General features: G+C 28.5%; 2 protein-coding genes across 2 annotated transcripts in view; both read right to left on the bottom strand.

Annotated features, from left to right (window-relative positions):
* The window catches only part of LOC109607173 (general transcriptional corepressor trfA-like), a 214501-nt gene extending 206544 nt beyond the window's left edge, over positions 1–7957 (bottom strand). Inside the window, exon 1 of the mRNA XM_049966835.1 lies at positions 7880–7957. The gene's annotated coding sequence lies outside the window, so the exon portion shown is untranslated. The remainder of the gene's footprint in view (positions 1–7879) is intronic.
* A 1497-nt stretch (positions 7958–9454) lies between these two features.
* Positions 9455–12745, bottom strand: LOC109606050 (zinc finger protein ZFP2). Its single transcript, XM_020022623.2, has 4 exons — positions 12630–12745; positions 11557–12303; positions 10537–10546; positions 9455–10371 (listed from the first exon to the last, which is right to left on the bottom strand). The coding sequence occupies exons 2-4, from the start codon at positions 12090–12092 to the stop codon at positions 9937–9939; spliced, it is 981 nt and encodes a 326-aa protein (XP_019878182.2). The 5' UTR covers positions 12093–12303; positions 12630–12745; the 3' UTR covers positions 9455–9936.
* Between the last annotated feature and the right edge of the window lie 3951 nt (positions 12746–16696).

Here is a 16696-nt window from a genome sequence, read left to right as displayed (position 1 = left end):
CACGAAATATGTTTGGAGGGCATCATTACATATTCAAAAACAAGTACATAATTTTAAAACAAAATAACTTTCTTTAAGAAATAACTGTATTCAACAATCCATCACATACGTGTTCGTGATAAAATACATTTATTCAATACACCATGTCAGGATAGATCTCGTCCTACCACTCCTGCTTCAGATCATTTCAGACATAACTTTGAGACAACGAATTGTGACTACAAGAAGTTTATAGTATCAGATAGAAAATGTAGAATGGATTCGAATAAGCATTGACTATACTGAAATTAATGAAAAAAGGGGTTCTGACCACTCAGTTTAGAGACTCTTTGTATTGTACAGTACTCAGTTAAATATTTATTGAACCAATTTTGTATAAAATTTTATTCAGAAGACATTCACGACTGTACAATTTAGTGGAAGTTTGGTTAAAAAAACCTTTGGATTACTTTTGTACTGTGATTTGACAATTTATGTAGTTTAAACAGTTTACTTTAATTTTAATGTGTAGGTAATCCTTTAATAGAAGCATTTAAGTGGCGAAAGTGGGTTCTAGAAATGGTTTTCAAATAAAATAAACTATTGTTAAAACTAGTAGAAACTAGATCAGATTTTTTTCATTTTTGTATTCTCAAGTTCCGACCACTCATTTTAGAGACACTTTGTATTGTACAGTACTTAGTTAAATATTTATTGAACCAATTTTGTATAAAATTTTATTCAGAAGACATTCACGACTGTACAATTTAGTGGAAGTTTAGTTAAAAAAACTTTTGGATTACTTTTGTACTGTGATTTGACATTTTATGTAGTTTAAACAGTTTACTTTAATTTTAATGTGTAGGTAATCCTTTAATAGAAGCATTTAAGAGGAGAAAGTTGGTTCTAGAAATGGTTTTTAAATAAAATAAACTATTGTTAAAACTGGTAGAAACTAGATCAGATATTTTTCATTTTTGGATTCTTAAGTTCTGACCACTCATTTTAGAGACACTTTGTACTGTTCAGTACTTAGCTAAATATTTATTGTACCAATTTTGTATAAAATTTTATTCAGAAGACATTCACGACTGTACAATTTAGTGGAAGTTTGGTTAAAAAAACCTTTGGATTACTTTTGTACTGTGATTTGACATTTTATGTAGTTTAAACAGTTTACTTTAATTTTAATGTGTAGGTAATCCTTTAATAGAAGCATTTAAGTGGAGAAAGTTGGTTCTAGAAATGGTTTTCAAATAAAATTAACTATTGTTAAACCTGGTAGAAACTAGATCAGATTTTTTTTCATTTTTGTATTCTCAAGTTCTGACCACTCATTTTAGAGACACTTTGTATTGTACAGTACTTAGTTAAATATTTATTGTACCAATTTTGTATACAATTTTATTCAGAAGACTTCACGACTGTACAATTTAGTGGAAGTTTAGTTAAAAAAACCTTTGGATTACTTTTATACTGTGATTTGACATTTTATGTAGTTTAAACAGTTTACTTTAATTTTAATGTGTAGGTAATCCTTTAATAGAAGCATTTAAGTGGAGAAAGTTGGTTCTAGAAATGGTTTTCAAATAAAATAAACTATTGTTAAAACTAGTAGAAACTAGATCAGATTTTTTTTATTTTTGTATTGTCAAGTTCTGACCACTCATTTTAGAGACACTTTGTATTGTACAGTACTTAGTTAATATTTATTGTACCAATTGTGTATAAAATTTTATTCACGACTGTACAATTTAGTGGAAGTTTGGTTAAAAAAACCTTTGGATTACTTTTGTACTGTGATTTGACATTTTATGTAGTTTAAACAGTTTACTTTAATTTTAATGTGTAGGTAATCCTTTAATAGAAGCATTTAAGTGGCGAAAGTGGGTTCTAGAAATGGTTTTCAAATAAAATAAACTATTGTTAAAACTAGTAGAAACTACATCAGATTTTTTTCATTTTTGGATTCTTAAGTTCTGACCACTCATTTTAGAGACACTTTGTATTGTACAGTACTTAGTTAAATATTTATTGTACCAATTTTGTAAAAAATTTTATTCAGAAGACTTCACGACTGTACAATTTAGTGGAAGTTTGGTTAAAAAAACCTTTGGATTACCTTTGTACTGTGATTTACATTTTATGTAGTTTAAACAGATTACTTTAATATTAATGCGTAGGTAATCCTTTAATAGAAGCATTTAAGTGGCGAAGGTTGGTTCTAGAAATGGTTTTCAAAATAAATAAACTATTGTCGAAACTAGTAGAAACTAGACCAGATTTTTTCATTAATGGAAGTTCAAGTTCTGAATACCCCTTTCAGGAACACTTGATATTGTACAGTATTCAGTTAAATATTTGTTGAACCAATTTTATATGAAATTTTATTCATAAATGTTAATATCTAACTAGTGTTATCGATTTCTTAAAATTATTCCGCACTTTTGACCACCACTGTACACCGAAATCGAAAAAGATTATCACATTAAATTATCGGGAAGGGACCGTTGTGCATCGAAATCAATTTAACAGCGGACAAAGCCGACAATTGGTATAACTAGATTTTGACCCAAAACATGTCCTGAAACTTTATACGATATTGCAAATTGACTCTGCTTTTGTTTAACACCGGATCGCTGTTATATTTCGTAGTTTGATGAAAATCCAATAATACTCCATGGAGTTAATTACGGCAAATTGATAACATGACAACGATGCCCGTCACATTGAAAAATGCGCACGTGACAGCAAAACCTGGCGGATCACAGGCACATTTAATTAGCATAAAATACTATAATTCACTAATTGCCTTAGCACCGACACCAAAACAACAAAAGCACTAAACTGCATGAAAAGGGTCCGGGATCTTTGTTGTCCAGAAGCTTACACTTTATCCCGGACCACAATTTAATCGTAGCCGTGAAATTTATGGCAGCTGTTGTAAATTATCCATGCCTGAATTTATGGAAGTGAACCCGTTAAAATAAAACGTATTTTCTTATGCTTGTTAACAAAAAATCTCAGACATTACTGGATGTAAAGTTTAATGTTACCATAACTTCAAGTTAGAAGAATTTTATTTTAACTACTATATCTATTTTAAAGATTTAGTCCTAAAATAATTTTACTAATTATTACAAAATTTGAAAATTGACTAGTTAATTGAATTAATTATTTATTTAATCTTATATCTTCTAATTAGAAGAATTTTAACTAGGTATATCTATTTTAAAAGTTTAGTCCTAAACTAATTTTACTAATTTTAAGTAATTGACAAAAATAAATATTTTAAGATACAATTAATTAATTTACCTTTATTAAAAAAATTTGATGTCAATTTAACAATATCTATTATTTTACTTACATTGAAATTAGTATTGAAAAAAACAATTTGTAAAAATTTAACTGTCATGAATTAAAGATGTTAAACTTGAATGTTCTTAAATTATATTTTTGAAAATTTGTATATTTAATGCCTTTTGAATATTTCAAACGTAAATTGTTGTTTAATGGTAGAATTTATAAATATATCTTGAATAATAATTTTAATGTATATAACATAATAAATAATGTTAAATTAAATTAAATTTCGACATTTTAACATTAAAACATAAACAAATATTTTGAGCTGTTAATTTAAATTATATATAAAAAATAGAGTGTGTTTTATAATAAAATATGTCCTTTTTATTTTACAAAGTTGATAAATATTTTTTACTTGTTGTATATATAAATCAAATTAAATTTTGACATTTTAATGTTAAAACGTTCATAAAAGCTTCAAATTTAAATTACTCATGGCGTATGTTTTATGACTTATTAAGTTTTCTGATGATTTTAAAATTGGAATCTTGATCTTTGATCTTTTTTATTTATTTCATAAAGTTGATAAACATTTTATTATTGTTATAAAAATGTTTAACGAAGGAAAATCAATAAATTAATTGATGGTTGATGAGTATGTCAATAAATAGAATTTTAATTCAATTTAACGTCATGTTTAAATTATATAATATATATTCGTTTATGTACATATATTTTGAAAACAAAGTATTTATGGAGTTAACTTTTAACAGACATGCTTAGTTAAGAATAACTTCTTTAATTTAAAAATGTATCTTAAAGATAAAAATACAAATGATTTAAAAAAAAGTTATTGACACCGAATGTTAAAATTTATAGAAATATATAAATATATTTATATTTTTTATTTATTTATATTTATTTATTTATTTATATTTTTATTGATAATGTAAATAAAATAATAAATAGTGTTACTGTAAGTATAATGGAGTAATTTTAATATTTAAACATTCATAAAAGCTTCAAAGAAGCTTTATATAGTAAATTATACATCCAATATTATTTATATTTTATTATACTTTTTCTATTTTATAAAGTTGATTGACATCGTATGCTCAAATATTTTAAACGAAAGTAAATCAATAAATTGGAGTATCTCAATTAGTAATATTTTAATTCAATTTTTAATGTTAAGTCAAATTTAAAAATATATTTATTTAAGGGTATAAATTATTCAATTAAATATTCAATTATAATTATTTGTTTTAAACATTTAATTTGTAAGCGAAGTTTACAGTTAGTTAACTTTAATTTAAAAATTTACCTTAAAGATCTTGATAATTCGTAAAACTTCAAAATATAAATTGTTTCAGAAAAATAAAGTTGAAATTTATAGAAATATATAAACATATTTTAATAGTATTTATAATGTAAATAAAATAATAATTACTGTTATTGTAAGTAACTTGAGTAATTTTAACATTAGAACATTTTTAGAAGTTTATATAGAAAATTATATATGAATAAATTTTATATTTCATCTATTTTTTTTTTCTATTCTATAAAGTTGATGAGATTTTATACTTGTTATCAAATATTTTAAACGAAAGTAGATAAATAAATTGGATTATCTCAATTAGTAGTATTTTAATTCAATTTTTAAGGTCAACTTAATTATAAAGAATATATTTATTTAAGTGCATAAATTCTTTAATTATTTGTCATAAACATATAATTTGTAAGCAAAGTATTTAAAAAGGAAACTTTTAATAGACATCCCTAGTTAAAATGACTTCATCAATCTAAAAGTTAACTTTAAAGATCTTGATAATTCGAGAAACTTCAGAACACAACTTGTTTCAGAAAAATAAAGTTATTGCCACTTAATGGGGGAATTGCGTGTTTAAGTTTTGAAAATGATTTAAAATTTATTTCGAAGTTTATTGTAATAAAACTGTCTGGAAAAATTCAGGACATTTAAATCTATGAAAATGTATAAACATTAAATTGAGATTTATGTATTTGGAATATTAATATTAATATAAATAAAATAAATATTGCTAAAACAAATTAAATTTTAATACGAAAACATTAATATATACTTCGAGTTTTTAGCTTAAATTAAACAGGATGTACGTTGTACAATTATGTCTCATTTTTAGTTTATTTTTCAACGACATTTAATACTCTTTATCAAAATCTTTTGAACGAAAGCAAATCAATAAATTGGAGCATCTCAATTATGTATCATTAATAAACGTAGCACGCCCGCGTTAAATAATTTATATTCAAAGTTGCGAGGCCTTTCCGTGATTTTCAATAAACTTAAAAATAAAATATCGCGAAACATCGATTCGAACGTTTCACGGCGAGCGAATTTATTTTCTCGCTTCCCGTTAAAATTGCACTCATTCCTCCCGTTTTAATCAAAAGTCACGGTGATTTTATTTTTGCGCCTGCAGCCCGTCCGTTTTCCAATAATTCAGTGCCGAATAAAAACTTTAAGATATCCATGGTCAAGTGAGATAAAGGAAGGCGTTAAATTGAAACGATTTCTGAAATGAAGTTAATGATCCTGCTAACACTTTGAGACGTTTCCCTTGTCACTCTCGTCCCGCTATAACCGACCCTCGTTCCCACCCCGACAAACGTTCCCGTTCCACGGTCCGACACACCCTCCAAATAAATGATACCGACACTCCGTCGAGATGCGGTTTTTTCTTTTTCCTTGCCACCGAACATCTGGAGAACTTCGCAACGGGAACGTTGTCAAAAGTTTCTCTGTTATTCCAACGTATATTACACTTATGAATTTTATATTGCCACAAAACACTTTATCAAATGCTGCCTATAGAAAGTTGAATGACTCCGTCAGTAACTTAAGTTTACCTCTTAATTTTTCACGTTCATTAATATTTATAATATTTTCTTTAATTATCCAATAATAAATAAACCCCAGGATGGATCTACCTTGTCGTGGTCCTGGGGCTTAGTACCACTTCACAAACCAGTGGCAGTGGGAAGCTAACGGATCCAACCACATTTCTAATCATTCCCCAGGAAGATCTCTGATCTTCCTCAGATGGTCTTGTTCTTCCGAATCCAGTTGGCAGGACATCTTTGTCTTTGTGTCATCTTTATTTCTGTGTCCGGTGTTCATTTGTTTTCCGATGAAAGTCGGTTCCAATTATTCAAATCTGATGGCATTTAATGGCTGAGAAGACCAATTAATGAAAGGCATAATCCCAAGTACACTAAACCTTCTGTGAAGCATGGTGGAGGAAGTGTTATGATATTTGGATGTTTTTCTGGATATGCTACTAGATACTAAATAAAGGAAGGCTAAATGTATATAAGGTTGTTTTATTTTATTAGGTGCTCTACTTTTGATCCTTACATTTTTTTTCAAATATTAGTAAATACCTAACTAAACCCACCAATAAACATTTGTATTGCCGTATTATTGCTATCATTGGCAGTAATATGAACACTTTTATCAAGATAAATTAAAATTTCTGTCGGTGTATCAAAAACTGTCAATTACTTTTTGTTATTTCATATTTTGGAATTTTCTAATTAAAAGTAGGAAGTAAAAAACAAGTGAAAAAATAAAATTTGTTTAATACCAGGTTGTCTAGAAAGTTTTTCAACTTTTAAAAATAAAATGCACAAATCTCAGTTAAAATGAAATTTTATTAATAGAATTAAAAACCTTTTGAATCAAAGATAGAGGACTGGGTAAATGATTTAAAAATATTAAACTAAAGTAACGGATTATGGTACCAGCCAGCCAGATAGGTAACTTGATAAGGGAAAGAAAAGAATTGTAATATATTTTATTTCACCTTTTGACACAACATAGATATATTAGTGGATCATCAAACCAATTAAATAAACTAATAATAAAGATAATGGGTTTCGTAGTAAACTGTATACCCTAAGATGAGAATAAATCAAAAATAACGGAGAGTAAAGTTGAAATGTCAAAGGATAAATGCAAGAAACTGGATTAGCTTGATAAAAGGGTAAATACAAAAAAATTGAATTGATGATTTATCTAAAGACAGAAATTGGGATAATTGAATTAGAGACTTAAAACTTAACAATATTAAATTTATATTAACATAATTGTATTGAAACCTTAAAGGGTAAATAACTTTTATAAATAAATTATATATTGTACTTCTAGTAATAATTCCTCTTTACTTATTTTCTCCCGCTAAGAAATTATATTATTGATTTTCAAAATAACTTAATAATAACTGGTTTTATAACAAAAGATAAGTGAAGAATTTCTCCTTCCCCACGTGAATGTGGATGTGATTAGAGATATTGTACATTTAGCAGAACCTTTAGGGCAGCCGAATATCTTCAATCCCCGTGTGAATATGCATGTGACTATTCAAATTAGACTTAAAGCCGAACTTTTTTCCGCAAATGAGGCAAACGAACTTCTTCTCTCCCGTATGAAATTTCATGTGATTACTGAGTTTATAGTTGTGGGTAAATTTCTTCCCGCAAATGTTACAACCGAATATCTTCTCCACCGAGCAATCTTCCACGTGTTGAGTTTTTAAATGATCATTGTACTCACTATTTTTCTTGAATGTCTCACCACAAAGATCACAAAATATTAATTCCAAGTTTTCCAGGACCACAAGTAACTGTTCCATGTTTTTGTTTTTGTTCAACGTTCTTTTAAAAATTAGGTTAGAAACTACCTTGTGTTACGAATATTAACCTACAGTGGTAGACATAATTTTAAAGATAAGTACAATGGAATACAAAAAGTGGATTAACTTTTTCAATTAAGATTGATTTATAATAATGAGTCTCAGCTACAGATTTTTGATGTACATTTATGAACTTTTTGAAAAAAAAATGGACAAATAGAATAAAAACGCAAATGTTGCAATACCACAACTAACTGCTCCACAGTTTCAACTTATATTTTAACAATGTAGATTATAAGTATTAATTAGCTATGCATGGAGTCTCCAAGTGTAAAGGAAAGTAGTTAATTATTTTGTAGTGTTTTTTACTGTTTTTTCAGACTTTGGATGTAACAATTCAATATTGAATTTTATTTTAGTTGGACATGTTCTTCAGGCAAGAAAATCCCCCAAATATTCACTCATTTGTGTACCCCCATGTAAACTCCTATAAAAAATAAGACCAATAAATTTAAGCCCATCAAAATACAGAAGAAGCAAATTTAAATAAATATTTTAAGATTTGTGACATCATTGTAAAGACTAAAACTGTGGTGTGTCCAGGCCTTTGTGAAAAAAGTTTTAAAACTTGATCAACTGTAAGGTTTCAAAGACAGTTGTCCTAATGTCTATATAACTTCCATGGTTCTATAGATTTCTCGATCAACCCACTTCTCTGACTGTACTTACTACTAAGTCGAGCTGCTATTAAAACACCTCGTGTAGGCTAGTTATTAGGGCTTTGCCACTTGCCCCTTCGGATCTGAAAGGGATACAGTGCAAGCTGCAATGTACAATTGAATTCCATTTCCAAATTCGATCATGCAGCGTTCTCCTCGAGAAGAAATTCCACGATATGCACATTGAGAGTTTGCATCCACATCGAATATCTGGAGCAGAGCCTGCCATACGTTTACAGTCGCTGCAGATCACCTTTCAAACAATAACATAACCTATCACAACCTGTGGAACATTGCGTTGACAGAATGATTACTATTAATTCCGATAATGTAATTATTGGTGTTTATAAATTTATTTACTTAGTTTCTTCTTTTTCCTTATGAAAATCTTTCCATGACTGATGTCCAATACTTTACATTAAGTTTTTTAAATCTTTACCCTCCGGCTCTGCAACCCACTTAACATATCTCGCATTTTGGTGCATCATTTGAATTAAATTATAGTGAATTGGAAACTTTTCAAAACATAATCATATTAAATTAATGAAAAGTGACCATAATTGTAATGTAACCTTAAAGAATAAATTACTTCTATAAACAAACCATACTATTGGTCTTCAAAATTACTTAATAACTGGTTTTATTTTTCACAGCACAAGTTAAAATGTGATTCAAAAAGTTAATGAAGAATTTCCCCTTCTCCATGTGAACATCTAAATGATCAGAAATTGTAGGCATTTTGCGGAACATCTTCCTTAAGATGCGACACCCACATGTTTGAGAACCTTTCACAGAATATCGCTACTGACCAATACAACATGCGAGTATTGGACAAAAAGTAGGCGTATACACTTAATTACGTTTATTGAAATCAACTTTACATTTTTTCTTAATACATAATAATAAAATTATTGAATTAATTACTGCTAGAATTATTAACATAAATAAAATCTTTGGGTTTATTGTACCCATTCAGAAATAATCTAAATGGATGATCAATAGCCTTCTTAAAATCAACACAAAAGTGTAACAAAACAACAGATATTTCTATTACTTCTAGCAATATATATTTTAATTATTTATGGAGTCCATGTGACTACAGAGACATCCCCATGTGAATTCGCTTGTGAATAGGCAAATTGCATTGATAGTGTAAATTTTTTCCAAAAATGCAACAATCACATTACTTCTTATTCTTTTCTGAACATTTATGTGAATAGAGTGACTGTACTCAACTTCTTATCGCATATATTGTAAAATTATTTCTGGTCCTTTGCATGAATTCGTGCGTGAATAGGTAAATAGTACTTACTGCGGAACTTTTTTCCGCAAATGTGGCAATCAAACTTCCTCTCGTCCTTGTGTATTGCCATGTGAGGATTTATATTGCCCTTGAATCGGAACTTTTTCCCGCAAACGTGACAAGCGAATTTATTCTCTCTCGTGTGAATTACCATGTGTGCAGATAACAAGCACCTATAGCGGAACTTCTTTCCGCAAATGTGACAATCGAATTTCTTCGAGTTATCTTCCATGTGTTGAGTTTTTAAATGATCATTGTATTCGCTATTTTTCTTGAATGTCTTACCACAAAGGTCACAAAATATTAATTCCAGGTTTTTCAGAACCACAAGTAACTCTTCCATGTTTTTGTTTTTGTTCAACGTTCTTTTAAAAATTAGGTTAGAAACTACCTTGTGTTACGAATATTAACCTACAGTGGTAGACATAATTTTATAGTTTTTATTTTTCAAAGAGAGGTACAATTGATAATATGTATTTAATTAAAGAATCTACTTTGTGACATTTTATTAGAAATTTAATTTATTTAATATTTTAAATATTTGTAAGTAAAATACATTGGTAAAACTGCATTACGACAGCCTAAAATTAAGTTGGTATCTCTGGAACCGCGAAATTGTTCTTAACATTGCCGCTGTGATTTTCTAACATTCATATTTATTTCTACGTTTATTAATTTGTGTTAGTGATTTATAGACAACATTTATTGTGTTTGATTTATAATAATTTTGTTGGTGAGTAAAAAATTAATTTATTTGTACTATTAATTTTATATGAACTATGTCAGATTGTGCGACAACTTTAGTTTAATATTTTTAAGTATTCATAGTTTTAATTTAATTATAATATGAGCCATGAGTAATAAACATATTAAAACGAAATTGTTTAGTATTTTTTTAAGGATTTTAATGATGGTGGTTCCAACAAAAATTGTTGACCAAGTCCTTCCCCACAAATGAAGAAATACAATTAGAAAATGATGTATTAAGAGATTTCCCTGACTCAAAAAAAGAGATGATGGAGTGATTGGCTCGAACAGGATTAATAAGGAACCAGTTCTTTTGTGATATACTTCACATGTTTATATCATAAAAAATTAAAACTCAAATATTCATTTTTTATATTTATCTATTTTTAGGTGTAATGAAGAACTAGTCTTGGTCAATTGAAAAAAAATCAAGAGAAAAAACATAAAAGACATTTTTTTTTGTGTTTGAAAATATGCTACTTTTGATGAAAAATGGTTATAAAAAAAAATAATTTATAAAAATTTGTAGAAGTGGTTGAAATTTCTTTAATTCATTTTTAGTTTGTCTAAGGAAACAAATAATTTCTAATTAATTAGAGTGTTTTATTTATTTGTAATGTACATTTTCTGCTCATATCGGAATTTAAAAAACGTCATAAAATATCTTGATGGTAAGTAATGAGTGAGTGTTCTGTGGTAATTAAATGAAACAAGTAAATATCAGTTTAATAATCAATAATATTCTATTAACATAAGCCTAATTATGGTTTTCAAAACATCGTCAACCAAATTTCTTTTCGCCCCCCTTCACATATGCTTAGAGCAGTACTACACCTCGTGAGTCTGCTTGTGCTTAGGGAGGTAGTCGTTCCGGCGGAACTTCATACCGCAAACGTTGCAACCGAACGGTTTCTTGTCCGTGTGAGTTTTTACGTGTCTGATGAGACTGAACCTCACATGGAACTTCCTCCCGCAAACGTTACAACCGAACTTTTTTTCCCCGTGAATTTGCATGTGTTTGGTGAGACTGCTCCGATAGAGGAATTTCGTTCCGCAAACGGTGCAGCCGAATTTCTTCTCGTGCGTGTGAATTTTCATGTGTTTAGGTAAATGTGACTTGCTTAACTTTTTTCCGCAAATATGGCATTCGAATAACTCCCCCGTATGAATAGTTATGTGGACAGAGACGCCGTACTTATCGCGGAATTTTTTGCCGCAAATGTCGCAAACGTACTTTTTCTCCGTGATATTTTTCAGGTGATGGGTTTTTAAATGTTTGTGGTATTCGCTTTCTTCCTTAAATGTCTTCCCACAAAGGTCACAAAATGTTAACCGCAAATTTTGCAATACCACAACCAACTCCATAGTTTTAATTTATATTTTAACAATGTAGATCATAAGTATTATTTAATTATGCAGTGTGTCCCAAAATCTAATCTGAAGTAGTACTTTTTGTAGTGTTTTTGTAGTTTTTGAATGTAACACTTTATTATTGAATATTATTTTGATTGGACAAGTTCTTCAGGCAAAGAAATCCTCTGAATATTCATTTAATTTTGTACCCCTATGTGAATTCCTGTAAAAAATAAGACAAATAAGTTGTTTATATAGTGGGTGTCAATTGTTTCTACAGAAGCATATAAAAAGGTATTCAAATAAATATTTAAAGATTTGTGACATCATTCCTGGCCCTAGTGACATAAGTTTACCTTACAAGATTACAGAAGTAAATATAAAAACTTGATGAACTTTAATAACGTTTTTAGAATGTTTCAAGACTGCTTGTATAGATTTCTCTATCTACTTTTGTGTTTATACTTACTGCTGTTATTAAAATACTTCGTTTATGCTAGTTATTTACGCCTTGCCACAAACTGAAGTGTACAATTGAATTCCACTTACAAATTCGATCATGCAGCATTCTCCTCGAGAAGAAATTCCACGTTATACACATTGGGAGAGTTTACATCCTCATCAAACATCTGGAGCAGATCACTTTTCAAAATAACTATATATAAACAATAACATAACCTATTACAATCATCTTTTTAAATCCTTACCCTACGGCTCCGCAACCCACTTAACAACAACAGCAATGAGAACAGGTTGTTTTGGGTAGTTAGGTAAAAGTTCTTTGAATGGTTCTAAGTATTCATCTATAGATGTGAAAGCGTCATTTAAAATAAACACTGTAAATATATTTTTTTCCATTCTTTATGAATTTTGTTTATTATTTCTGTCAAATAATAAATGTGTTATAAAATACTTAAAAGATTTTTTATAAGCAACTATTTACAAAAACATGTTTGTAAATGGAAAATAAATATAAACCATTTCTGAAACAACCTATAAATAAATATACAAGGAGACCTGAAATATTTACGAAAGCCGACTTTTGGCAGATTTCGAAAATGTGTAATAATTCTTGTATTTTAATTGTACATCAATAAAAACTTTCTAAAGTAATATTAGATATTTAATTAAAAAAATAAAATTGGCAGTTATAGAGACGGTGACGCTCGAGATTTCAGCCATCCAAAAAGGGGCACAGCATACTGCGCGTGCGCCAATCTTGAGCATGTCGGTGACGCGAACCCACCAAAAAGTGCCCAACGCTGCTAAAAAAGTGTTCACTTTACTAAAAAGTTTGAGGTATGCACTTTTCCTATTTTAACCATAGTTTATCGGTCGAATTCGTCCAATAATGTCTGATTCTGATAAAATAGAATCCATCAATATGCATAAAAAAATTGCATTAGCTTTTGAGATATTTCATTTTTTTTGACAAATTATGACCACACTGTCTATTATGCTTTGAAATAAAAAAAATTCACAAATAATCCCTAAATTTTTAGAAAATATATTATTTAGGGTAAGTATTGGTATTGCTTAAAGTACCGGTTGAAAATTCATTCATTAAAAGTTAAAACCAAGAATTTTGGACAGTCAAAAACTTATGATTTACTGAAAAAACTTATTGCAGGTTTTAATCGCTGTTCAAAAGAACGAAATTAGTAATTAATGATCGAATATTAATTTTTATTGGAATCCCCATCTACATCTGTCCGTAATTGAGAACGGGCAATATTCAAATTAAATTCCGAATGGAATTCGTCGCGGAGCATTCGACATTACGATTCCTAAACTGCCTATTCGAAATTTCCAGATGGCAAGAATATGGGTTACGACTTTTCGGTTATTACATCCATATCTGATCAACGTCGTTTAATATTCATTCCCGCAGAGCTAATTCTCCCGGAAATGGAATCGAAATTTACAACCTCTTCCAATCTTTATAGTCAACCGTTTCTTTCCTCCGGAGGCGCATTAAAAGTGCGCCGGGCCTAATGACTTATTTACCAAAATTATTCTTAACTCCCACGTTCGAGTCGGTTTTTGGGCGGCCATAAAGCCGTTTTTGTTCGTCCTATGATACTCGGCTGCCTAATTTTATATGCTTTTATTTACTGGTATCGAAACACCCCCTAATATTTCATAAGCGAATTGGGTCACGACAAAGACTTTCGCATCGAGTCGTACGCCTCCAACCACGCAATTAACAAATGCACACACATGGGGTTGGGCAATTCATGTTGCCGTGCATTAAGATAGAAGCAAATGATAACGAGAACATTACCGGTTAGTTAACGGATTATAAACAGAGGCGCAGGCAGTTAATTTGGCACGTGACCGGGACCTCTCAATTTACGAATTGGTGCCCGTGATTTGGAACCAAATGTCTGGCTGTGTCTATAGACGATAATAATGTTGTTGTGTGTTTGGGATTGTCTCTCTCGATAACAAAACGGTAAGGGAAACATTAACAAAGCAATCTTGGATTCAGTCTATGTATTTGGAAGTGGGTAAATTGTCAAATGTCTTGACTATTCACAAGAAATGTTTAAGATTTACATACTCTATTCTAAAACCTAACATTTTCTTATTCTATACAATATTATTTATATTTATTTTTCTGAACTGAACTGGACATAAATATAGCAACTTTAATTTTGAAAGGAATTTTTATTGATTAAATGAGTAACATTAATAAATTATATTATATCGTTTTATAATGTTTAGCATCCCCTGAGCATAGACTTGACCAATTTCCGAATATGACCTATCTATGGTATGTTCCTCCAATTTTCTTGAATTCCTCTAAATAGTTCTACAAGTAAAATTATGCAACGATAAAAAATTTCTGTATTCTTGGAACTAAAGAAAAGATAAACCTCAGTTTTAATTTTCTCTTCAGAATTAAACTGTTTATTAGATAAAGGAATTGAATAATAATGAATAATAGTTTCTTTGTTTATTAGTGATTTTTGAGTAGCATTAAAATATTTTAGTATTCAGCATTTAATGTGAATATATAAATAATACTGAGTCCTGCGATCTAAAGTAAAGATGAACATTATAATCAAATGATATAATAAATAATTATTTTAATGTTGAAAGAATTAAATAATATAATAAATATTCATATTAATATTGAAAGAATTGTATTTGTTTACTTTTTTGTATTAAATCTTTTGTTTCAATTACAATATTTTTCTTTAATTTGCTATAATTTGGGTAATAGCTGTACCTTATCCATTTATTTCAAAAGGACTGATTTAGAAAGATGTGAAGACATTTTCAAAATTCAGAATTTCCCAAAAAAGTTGGTAGGGGCAGTGGTAATATACTTTTATAACACTTAAAATCTAAAACCTTTAAAATAGCTTTTATTCAAATAGTGTTATAATTTACAATTTTTATTAACGTTCTACAAGTAAAAATATGAAAAAAAATCTGGATTCTTGAAACTGAAGAAAAGAAGAACTTCAGTTTTAACCCTCTCTTCAGAATTAAACTTCTGGTGATTTCTTGGTGATTTATGAACAGCATTTAAAATATTTTAGTATTCAGCTATTAACCTTAACATATAAAAATACTGTGTCTTTGGATTTGAAGAAAAGATGAACATTAGAACCAAATATTGTAATATATATTCATATTATTGTTGAAAAAATTGTTTACTTTTTTGTGTTAAATTGTTTTTTTGTCAATTACAATATATTATCTATAATTTTTTAAATCTGTACTCTATCGATTTATTTCAAGAGGACTGATTTAAAAAGGGATGAACACAAAATTCAAATTCATCAGATCATTACATCAGGATATAATCTAAAATTAAGAATTTTTAAGTGGTATTTGATAAGGGACAGTAGTAATATACTTTTATAACGTTTAGAATCTAAAATGTCCTAATTTTCTTTAAAATAACATTTGTTCAACCAAATAATTTCCATCATAATTAATAATGTCTATTAACAAGCAGTATTATGAAGTGAGAAAGAAAATCGGACATTTGGAATTGAAGAAAAGATGAACCTCAATTTTAACCTCCTCTTCAGAATGAAACTGGTGGTGATTTATTGGTGATTTAGTCTTCTTAACATTTAAAAAATACTATGTCCTTGGCTTTGAAAAAAGATGAACATTAGAATCAAATATTATAATACACATTATTGTTGAAAAAATTGTATATTTTTTTGTGTTAAATCGTTTGTTGTAATATTTCCTCTATAAATTTTTTAAACCTTTACTCTATCAATCAGGTGAGCATATATTCCAAATTTATCAGAAGTTTCTGAAAAAAATATAAAGAAACAAGAGTGGTATTTGATAAAATCTAAAATGTCTTAATTTTCTTTAAAATAACATTTGTTCAATCAAATTATAATTAGTAATTTTTACTAACAAGCAGAATTATACAGTGTGAAAAATATTCTGGACTCTTGGAACAGAAGAAAACTTGAACCTCAATTTTAACCTTTTCTTCAGAATTAAACTGTTTATTAGACAAAGGAATTGAAGAATAATAAAATGAATAATAGTCTCTTTGTTTATTGTTGAATTTTGAGCAGAATTAAAATACTTTAGTATTTAGCATTTAACATGAATATATAAATAATAGTAGT

Source organism: Aethina tumida, chromosome 4, assembly GCF_024364675.1.
Source record: "Aethina tumida isolate Nest 87 chromosome 4, icAetTumi1.1, whole genome shotgun sequence".
Taxonomy (NCBI): Eukaryota; Metazoa; Arthropoda; class Insecta; order Coleoptera; family Nitidulidae; genus Aethina; species Aethina tumida.
This window is presented reverse-complemented; position numbering and strand designations above follow the sequence as displayed.